The sequence below is a fragment of the Etheostoma cragini genome, chromosome 19 (assembly GCF_013103735.1).
Source record: "Etheostoma cragini isolate CJK2018 chromosome 19, CSU_Ecrag_1.0, whole genome shotgun sequence".
NCBI classification, from domain to species: domain Eukaryota; kingdom Metazoa; phylum Chordata; class Actinopteri; order Perciformes; family Percidae; genus Etheostoma; species Etheostoma cragini.
Window position 1 is genome coordinate 8,189,830 of NC_048425.1, and position 9,724 is coordinate 8,199,553.

Below are 9,724 nucleotides of genomic sequence, written 5' to 3' on the forward strand. Positions count from 1 at the left end.
TAACCCCTTACGGACTCAGCTACTGCCGCCAAATTAGCAGTTTAAAAAATAAATTTGATCTAAACCACGTTGTACATTGGTTCCAATGTTTGATTTTGTTTTTATCAGGCATTATCAGGCTGCCCAAAGCCACGAAAACTCCTCTAAAGACCAAGTTGGTGCCTCGACAGTCCCTGGCCAACATAGTGAAGGAATTAGGTAAGAACACTTCATGTGCATCACTTCTGAATCCACCTTTTCCAGTGTAATTGGTTGTTGAGGAGTGTTGCCTTGTCTCCACAGCCATCTCTGCTCCTCTGAAACTGAAGGCGTCTAGAGGACCCCCGACCCCCATCAACAGGAATCAAGCCAGCCAGCCCCGTGTGGGCCAAAGCCTGCTGGGAAAGAGAGGCTTCGAGAGCGTTAGTATTACACACACACACACACACACACAGACACACACACACACACACACACCATACCAACAACATTTATTTTCCGTCTATCATTTTTTTTTTTTTTTAGTTTTCTGTTACTTCCCAAACGTCTGTGTCCAGCATGTGTACACACACACACACACACACACACACACAAGATTTGTGAGGTGTGTGCATCAGCTCCTCCTTAACGCCTTTCCACGGCCACCTCCACTGCCTTTACTTTGAACTTTTATTAGAAAAACTAGCCTTCAAACGAAATGTAGCTTTTTGTTTTCCTTTGGCTTTTTTTCTGGAAATGGTGCCTTCATGTGACAGCTTCCTGTGGTATGTATAAATAGTATACAATCCCCTGCCAGAATCAAACTGGGACTATGCGTCCTTACCACTAGGCCCCCAGACACCCTAGCTCAAGTTACTTTAGATTTGTGACTTCCAAGAGCCTTCCTCTGCTGTGGACAACATTACATACACAAACCTGAAGTCACAGTATACCAGCTGAGTATGCTGATCTCTGCTCGCACCATCATGGTTTACTGTCTACATGCCAACATGTGATCCTTTGAATGTGTTGCTCCATTCAGCCTTAAAGAAACGAGTCAAAACACAACTATCCTGAGGCTGCTTGTCTTCTGAAATTCTGATAAAAGTCTGATTACTTGCCGTTTGTCTTTGAAAACAACCTGGTTGACATTGGTCTTTCATTGGTTTACAGGCTGCAGGGGTGCCCTACCCAGCCAATGGGAGGCCGTATACTTCAGGTATGAGGACCACCTCTCAGTCGGTCATCAAGCGGCAGAAGGTCAGCCAAGGGGAGGCACCCAACCCTGTAGTGTTTGTGGCTACAAAGGACACCAGGTACGTTCCAGTGGTTATGTTCCGACAATTAAATCCTAAGACGAAGCAACACGAGTAAGGTATGAACGATTCTAGGCTCAGCCACAAAAAATAGCCCCATTATGTCCACCAAAGCAGCTTGTATATTTTGTCATTAATTCATCTGTCTGTTGGTCAGAGGTTGGTGAGTAAGGACGCCTGGAGAGAGAGGAACAACCCTTGACAGGCTGCCTGTACGTGTCATTTAACAGACAGTTAAATTGAAACATGCTTGGCCGCATCAGTTTGGAAGTTAAATTTGCAGTCATAGTCTTCTTACTAGCTTTTTTTTTTTTTCCCTACAGCTGACTGCCTTCATCAGCGGTTAGTTTGCTAATTGAGACATAATTTATTGAAACTTACATAGTCTCGTAGCTGTCACAGTGGGTAAAGTTAAACTTATCATTACTAGGACGTAGGCCTGTAATAATTATTACATCATTGTCAATTTCTTTAACGTAATTGCGGTTTTCTTGTTTAACCTCAATGAATCGTTAACATCAGCTAAAGTTTTAAAGGGAATGACTGTTGATGTAATTGTTGATTTTGTTAAGATATGCCATATATCGTAATATATAGTAATTATAGAAGTTATTATTGGTCAGACTGTTTAATATATCATTAATATGTCAGTAATATATCCTAACTATATAAGTGATTATTGGTCGGAGCTAAAGCTATGCTAGTTAGTGGCTCTTGATGTTATACGCGTTCACTGAAAGAAAATGAAAAGGGAGGAGGATACAGTTAAAAAAATGTTTACGATAACAAATAGGTGTTTTTTACTTCATAGGCAGTGTATTGGTGTTGGGTCACATAGCAGGGATATAACCAAAATATGTATCCTGGAATTTATCCAGTATACATGTAAAAAAAAAAAATATTTAAATTTAAATTTTGACTGAAAGACAATTATATTGTTAATCGCGATTATTTCTGAGACAATTGATTGTATAGCAACATTTGGAGTTGTTCCAGCCCTGGTGGGACGTGTAAATGATGTGCCGGGGCTCTCTTTCAACCAGGGCTCTGAGGAAACATCTGACTCAGTCGGAGATGCGTCGGGCAGCCAGGAAACCTCATCTCCTGGTCCGGATCAAACTGCCGCCGCCGCCCCCCCGCTCCCTGGCCATGCCCCTGCTCCCCTCCAGCACCAGTGAACCCATCGTCCTGGAGGACTGAAGGGGGAGGGACACGGGGGTCTTTTAACAGGACATGGGGGGGGGGGGGAGGGCTGTGCTCAGGCTGTCACTTAACAGGCAGCACAGTACGCCACACCAGTAGTCTTTTATTTTCCCTCTTTTCAGTGTCATTTTTCTTTAATCCTCTGTTACTTCCCCAACATTGTTTAAAACACACACACACACACACACTGACACTCACACAACACAATGCATTGGGCTTTGTAGTATTTTATTCCAGATCCTGATTTATTTTTGCTCCCCTTTTTAATGCCGCCTGTTTTTAAATGTGTAATTTAAATCAAGATATTTCTCATCCTGAAGCAATGGTGATAAAGCACACTTTGTTTTTCCTCCACGTCTCTATCTTTGTGTAAATATATGCACCATGTAAGGGGTAACGCTCAGTGTGTGAGGAGAACGAGAGGTGGAAATGGGAGACTGTTTGGGACAGCTGTAGCTGGCCGAAGGACTAATTTAATTAGAAAATGTTACTCGTACTCCATTTCAGCTGGGAAATCGCTGACTGGCTATTACTTGTAGCTCACTGACTGTGCTCATGTTCACTGGTAAGGTGCAGGGAGACATGTTGACAGAGCTGCACTCAGTCACTGTAATCTGTGTTTTGACTGAGTCGGTACCTTCACAACTTCTCAGACCATCAGCTGGGAGCCAGCACAGGCCGGTTACAGGGTTAATGCATCCTGACCGGTCGAGTCCTTCCCCAGAGGTTCTTCATCTGTACCTCGGTGTCAAAAATACTGAGTGAGCGCAAAACAACTCGAGTACTGTGGAAGCCACTGTTAAGTGTGGAGACAGAATAAAAGTGTAGACAAAGGGACAGTCGAACGTAGAGTGTAGTCAGTGTTTTACAGGTTGGATCACTCATACAAAATCCGAAGTGCCACCCTGTTAGACAACGCCTTCTTAGTATGTATGTAGCAACTAACGATTATTGTCTTTATAAATGAGTCTGCTGAAGATCTTTAAAAAAGTAATGCTTATCACAATTCTCCAATGGCCAAGGGGCCGTCTTCCAATTGCTCGTTATGGTCCCAAAGCCTAGATATTCTTTTTACTAAGACTTAAATGCAGAATCTGTCATCATTATTGAAGTTAATATGGAAACGGCCACACATGTCGTGTTAACCCTATATTGTTGCCAACCAGGTGGAAAAATGCACCAATAATATATTATGTGTACATCCTGAACTGAATCCTGGTTGATGACTTACTGATCTTGACATCACTGCTTAAATTTGTTTTGTGCTCACTCAATAGTTTTTTATTAATATTAACCCTCTATACCATCTCCAACTTGGCTAGGCATCACAGTAGCCATTTAATTTAAAAAAAAGTTAAATCGAGGGTTGTTTTTGCAGTCTAGCCGCATTTCGTCTTTGTTTCTACTGTCACTCGATCGCCACGCTTTTATATCCACTTTTAGCCGGTCTGAAGAGAGAAGCTCCCTGGCTCCTGTTCTCTTGACCTCACCCTAATATGTTTGAACAGGCTGCCTGGAATCACAGGGGAGGGCATCGTTGCTCAAAGGAATCTGTAGGTTTACAGTGTAGGAGAGATGGTATGTAGTGTTTGATAAAAGGAAAATCTAATGATTGTGGTTACCGTGGATTTGCAGAAGTTACTGTGTGACTTGCCATGACGAGAGAACACATTTGGCTGTGAGGTACTACCGTATGTTTGAGTGCGCAACAGTCCAAAGTGAAGCCATAATGTGCAAAACAAAAAAAAAGTTGACCTCATTGTGAGTGGTCTCTTTAACCCACGGGGTAATGTTAGATGGAAGCCACGGCATTTCTGGTTTGTTTGAAGGAAACTGATGTGATTATGTTACTGATCAGTTGATAAAAGTCTGTTTTAAAAAATAAAACAAAAAAAAACAAAAAAAGCTGCAATGTGTAAATGTACAGAAGACAATTAGGGCCAAAAATGAAGTTCTGAAATAATAAGTTTCAAAAAGAGTCTGAGATTAAAGTTGTACTTTTTCTCCAAAAATATGGATTCTTTCAGAACTTTGGTTAATCCATATGGCCCTGATCCTCTTCTGTAAATGTGTATGATGGTACAGAACAGGATGATGTTTTTGATTGTGATTGGGTATGAGGAATCTTCAGCTGTGTCTACGTGCTTTCATTTCCTTTTTTTTTTTAATTTTGGTTCCCCCTTTTTGTACCATTATCAAAGGCTGAGTCCTAAAAGCAAGTTGTCAATTGGATGGTTATACTTCCTGTGAATGGCCACAGCAGTGAGGGCTTTACGCAGGTTTTCTAAGCAAGTTTTTGGTCCCAATGTGGGCTTAATGTAATATTTCTCAAAAGAAAAGAAATTTGAAGTGTTGAGTTTGTAGCAAATACTAATCTGTGTTAAAACAAGTGGAAAACTGGCAAATTTTAAACTTTTTTTTTTTTTTACATCTAAAGTGTGTAATTCTGCTCCATTATTGTGGAGATGGCTCTAATAGGCTCACTGTACATGTGGAACATTGCTCTCCTTCATAGGGTGGGTGGGTGGGTGGGTGGGGTGGTCATTTCTAGCAGGGGTGACATTCAAAAGGGACAGGGTGCTGATTTTTGTATGGTGGAGAGACAAACATGCTACAACTGAAACTTTTTCTCAAGTGTTTTTTTATTCCGATGTCTCTGTATCCTTTAATGTATCTTGATAAGAAAAGAAATAAAGATTTTTTTTTTCTTCGTGGTCAGTCATGGGCTCTTTCTCGACTGCTGTGTTTCTGTGACGGTGTTCGCCAGATTGCTACGATAGAGGAAACTGCCCATGTCCTCCACAGGGCTGGCCATCAAACCGCAAATTAAATATGGCGTTGCACCAATGTTAAGTATATTAAAAAACCTGCCAAATACAGAAGGTTGGCAGCAAAAGCTCGTCAGTTTCTTCCTCTTGTTTACTTATTCTTTGATTAAATAGTCCCTAATTTAAATGTTTCTGCTAGTTTCAGACTAACTTATTTAGATAACATTTTTCATACAGCTGCTTTATCTTAAGACATTCATTTATGGAGGATTTTGTAAGAGAAATAAATTCCTCAACCGATATCAAAATGTTGCAACATAAATTATTGTATTTTAACTGTACCGATACTGGACTGGTGACTGCTTTTCTGAAGGTTCAAAGATTTGTGTGACCTGAAGTAAATTCACAACATTTAAATGTTTGTGGAATTAATATCTGGGAAAGGCTTTGCTCGAAAGTTATGTTGTATCTTAGCAGTCAAATACTATGCACCACCATTAACTGTAAGTTAATATGCTTGCGGTTTACTTCCATATACATTCCTAGATCCATTTTTTTTTTTTTTTGCAAACAGCGTTTGACCCTCACTTTTTCTACAAAATGGACCAAATGAGCCTTAAATGGGTATAACAGTGGGGTGAATTTTAAGCAGCAGTGTTGTGTCTTCATAATGTTATTATTAAGTAACATAATGTTATGAAAGGACCAAGTTACAATCTAAATCTCAAACTTGACAGAGCTTAAATAGTGAAGATGGTGACTCTTATTCATTATTTTGTGTTGTATGTTTGTACTTTATCAATGTGTGAGACCCCCCTCGCCCTTCCATTGAATATTTTTTCAGTCCAAAAAAATCGCTTTTGAATTTTTTTTTTCTACATTAACTTTCTACATGTGTCCCTTGGATAAGTCGGATGTGTGTTTCTACTGGATGTCCATGATATGAGCACATGTAAGGGCTGTTCATCTGGGCCTGGTAACGACAGGTTTAAACAAAGATTAGCCTTGCTAAAAGGAAACATTTGTCTACTTGTACTCAGCTGTGTTCCTATCAGACGGCTTTCAATTAGAAAGTTTGTTTTAACTACTTCCGACTGAGGTGTTAATTTCAACAAATCTGTAATGATTCTGAGGCGCTCGCCTTTAACACTGTATTCATTGAGGATGTTGATTGAGCCCTGAGATAAACATCCGCTAGCCGTTAACTAATTATTCGGAATGTCACTGTAAAGGACAGAATAAAAAACAATGAATATACATGCTTAAATAAAAATGATAAAAAATGTATAAGGCTACTTCTGGTGTAATACCGCCCTGTGTTTTATCATAAAAATGTTACGATAAATAGCTATACTGACTGGACTCTCGGACTAAAATATACTGTGACGCTGAAATCATCCCTGCAACTAAACGGATTGGTTCGTCATCAAGCGCGTTCCCCATACGTGGACGTGATTGGTCGCCCGAGACACACTAGTGACGTAGAGCTCGAGCACACCTGATGCTCATTTGGGACTGGAAGGCGGGAGGTGACGGCCGGTTTAAAAGAAACTGGAGAGCATTCGTGCTTTGCTTGAGACTCCGTAACGAAGTAGTAGAGTTAGGGTTCATGCCACTACGCAACTAACTAACACCTCTTCTGTTGTATAGGCCGCTGTGGAGGCTGAACAGTGCCAGGTTTGACCTCCCGAATCCTCTCAAGCCACTCCATCATCTTTTTGTAGACATGTTTGAGGTAAGTAGTCAAGTAGGTCACACTCCATTCCTAAGAATGCTGTCTTTTTACATTCCTCTCGACATTTCACTTTCTTTAGCTAGTTTTTTTTTTAAATACAGTAAGTGAAATATCAGTAACAATCAGTTCCTCTACTCGTACGTGGTAGGCTATGTAACGTTATGGTTTATGTATTTATTTGTAGGGAGTTTTCAAATGTAATGAACAATAGTCCATCATTACACGCAGCCTTTTTCTCTATGAGCTGTAGGTAGACATAAGGGGAAACCCTAGATTGCGTTCTGCTGTGCTATTAAAACTCTTGGCTAGTCATTTAAATATTGAACACACACAGAGGGCTGGATTTGGCTTAAACGTAGTAGATACTAAAACTATGGCGTTTAAACAACCCAACCAACATGTTTACTTTTTCAGGTAATCCTAAGGTCCCTAGTTCCAAATAGACAACTTTTTATTTTTAGCATGTACTGCTGCTGCCCTTACGAAGTGGCCTACGTACTGTTGCATACAACTGAGACATTCTGCTTAATTCCATAATTTAAACTTTAGCCCTTTTGCTCAGACTCTGTGCAAAGAATTGTGGGAAAAACCAGACAAGCATACTGGTTTACATACTGTATATTTTGACCAGATGCAGTACATCTGGTATTTGTCATAGTACCATTTCCCTATTAGATAGCTATGAGAGGGATGTTCTAAATTTTAAATACAATTATATGGGTATTTGAATGCAGGACCTGAGTTCCATACGCTAGAATTAAAGGCAAGCCTAGACATGCCTTATTCACTCTTTTTGCTGCTCCCTTTAAACAGCCCTTTTAGTAAAGTTACTTTAGTGAGTACTACATGTTGGACACTTGCATTGTGTTTGTTTTTTTGGCAGAAAGTAGTGTACTGTGGACACTTTTTTTTTTTTTTCTCCTATCAAAGCCTTCTAGGAGATGTCGATGGAAGCCTTCTTAAATTTGGACAAGGCAGGATAGTTTTATAATTTTTTTCTTCTTTCAGACCAGCAGTGATGACTTGTTCCTGCCCTTCTACCAAGATGAGGAGCTAGTGGACAACCTGCTGTCCAATGAGGAGTCGGATGGGGGTGAAGGTCTCTCCCTGGCTAGGGCCCTGCTCCCGCTGGTCGAGTCATCCTCCCCTCCCCTCATCCCTTGGGTCTCCTCCACCCGCTACAAGACGGAGCTCTGCACCAGCTACTCGACTACTGGTTTCTGCAAGTATGCCGAGCGCTGCCAGTTTGCCCACGGCCTCCATGAGCTGCATGTTCCCTTTCGCCACCCCAAGTACAAGACTGAGTTATGTCGCAGCTTCCACACAACCAGCTACTGCTACTATGGAAGCCGCTGTCTTTTTGTTCACAACCCCACAGAGCGGCGCCCGGCCCTGCGCCGCCGCAGCAATGTTCCCTGTCGCACCTTCGGCTCCTTTGGCGTTTGTCCATTTGGCACCCGCTGCAACTTCCTGCATGTGGAGGGCGGAGACGTCGGCAGTGATCTGGATTCTCCTGACGTTGTCCAGGAGAAGCCTGCGCCTGTTTCCAAACCCCTACCCCAACCACAGGCCAAGGAGTGGAAGCCACGCGGCGCTCTGTGCCGCACCTTCAGCTCTTTTGGTTTCTGCCTGTACGGCACACGCTGCCGCTTCCAGCACGGCCTCCCCAGCAAGATCAAAACCTCGGCGCAGGCCCATGGAGGGTCCTTTTTCTCCCAGCTGTCCACTGGCAGTTCGGGTGAACCTTCCCCCATCTCCCTCTGCACCTCCACCTCACCAATGTCTTCCACTTCCTCTTCTCCTCCATCAGCCTCCCCTCTCCCCACCCTGCCTGCAGAGGCCATAGCCAACAATGCCTTCACCTTCTCCAGTCAGCACCTGAGTGACCTGCTGCTGCCGCTGGCCCTCCACCTGCAGCAGCTGGAGAGCAGCAAGGCCCAGGAGATCTGGGACAACCGGGCACTCTAACTGGATCTTGTTGTCTTTGGAAACCAGAATCAGCACTGAACACCACAGCCCAATTTAATTTTTTAATGTATTTTTTTAACCCGCCCCTTTTCCCTGGATATTTATAAATATTTTTTTAACTTGGGTTGTTTACTTTAGCGTTTATCAGCAGGTCAAGCGGGCCTTGAACTGTTCAATCAAGCAGTCTGCAGTTTTATTGTGTTTGTGGTGTCAGGAATCACTACAGTTGCTTCCATGAGATTTTGGTTTTTTTTAACTGTTGTAAATAATTCATTAATGAACCGAGTAAAAATGTCTGACCTCAGAATCATGAATAAACTAATTTTAAATCTAACCTTTAAGTCATGGTGTCTTTGGGCTTCAGTTGTTTAATGGCAGTTTAAATGTTGCCTGTGTTTCAAGAATATAAAATGTTTGGTATTTACTATGTTAACATGGACATGGGTGGCTACATACAGCATATACTATACTAGATGAGATGGTGGTGGTCAAACGGTTTAGGCCTTTTAGTTTCTCACTCTTGGGTCCTTTAATCAAACCTTCAGTTTGGTTGGTGTGGAAGAAGCGACCTGAACGCCGCCCTTGGTGCATGGGAGCATATGAGGAAATGAGGTTTCAGGCTATATAGAATTGCCGCTGTTTGCATTATTTATGCACATACGTGGATGTGGGGGGGGGGGGGGGGGGGGGGGGGAGCAACTCTCCTAAAAGGTGTTTGAGTAAAACAGTTTAAATGCTACAAAAAAATGTCAACATGGAGGCAAATGTTACTCTAA

General features: G+C 42.0%; 2 protein-coding genes across 4 annotated transcripts in view; both read left to right on the plus strand.

Moving 5' to 3' along the window:
- Positions 1-5,187, plus strand: part of mta2 (metastasis associated 1 family, member 2) — a 32,608-nt gene extending 27,421 nt beyond the window's left edge. For 2 of the 3 annotated variants that reach the window (XM_034856739.1, XM_034856740.1), the window contains exons 15-18: positions 109-198; positions 283-401; positions 1,132-1,274; positions 2,318-5,187. In XM_034856739.1, the coding sequence (XP_034712630.1) occupies positions 109-198; positions 283-401; positions 1,132-1,274; positions 2,318-2,474 (509 nt within the window). In that variant the 3' untranslated portion in view covers positions 2,475-5,187. Of the gene's footprint in view, positions 1-108; positions 199-282; positions 402-1,131; positions 1,275-1,431; positions 1,487-2,317 lie in introns of all 3 variants that reach the window. The other variant, XM_034856741.1, reaches the window with a different exon arrangement.
- Positions 5,188-6,872: 1,685 nt separating this feature from the next.
- cth1 (cysteine three histidine 1) lies at positions 6,873-9,282 on the plus strand. The gene is made up of 2 exons (XM_034856848.1): positions 6,873-6,980; positions 7,989-9,282. The coding sequence occupies exons 1-2, from the start codon at positions 6,972-6,974 to the stop codon at positions 8,946-8,948; spliced, it is 969 nt and encodes a 322-aa protein (XP_034712739.1). The 5' UTR covers positions 6,873-6,971; the 3' UTR covers positions 8,949-9,282.
- Positions 9,283-9,724: the final 442 nt, after the last annotated feature.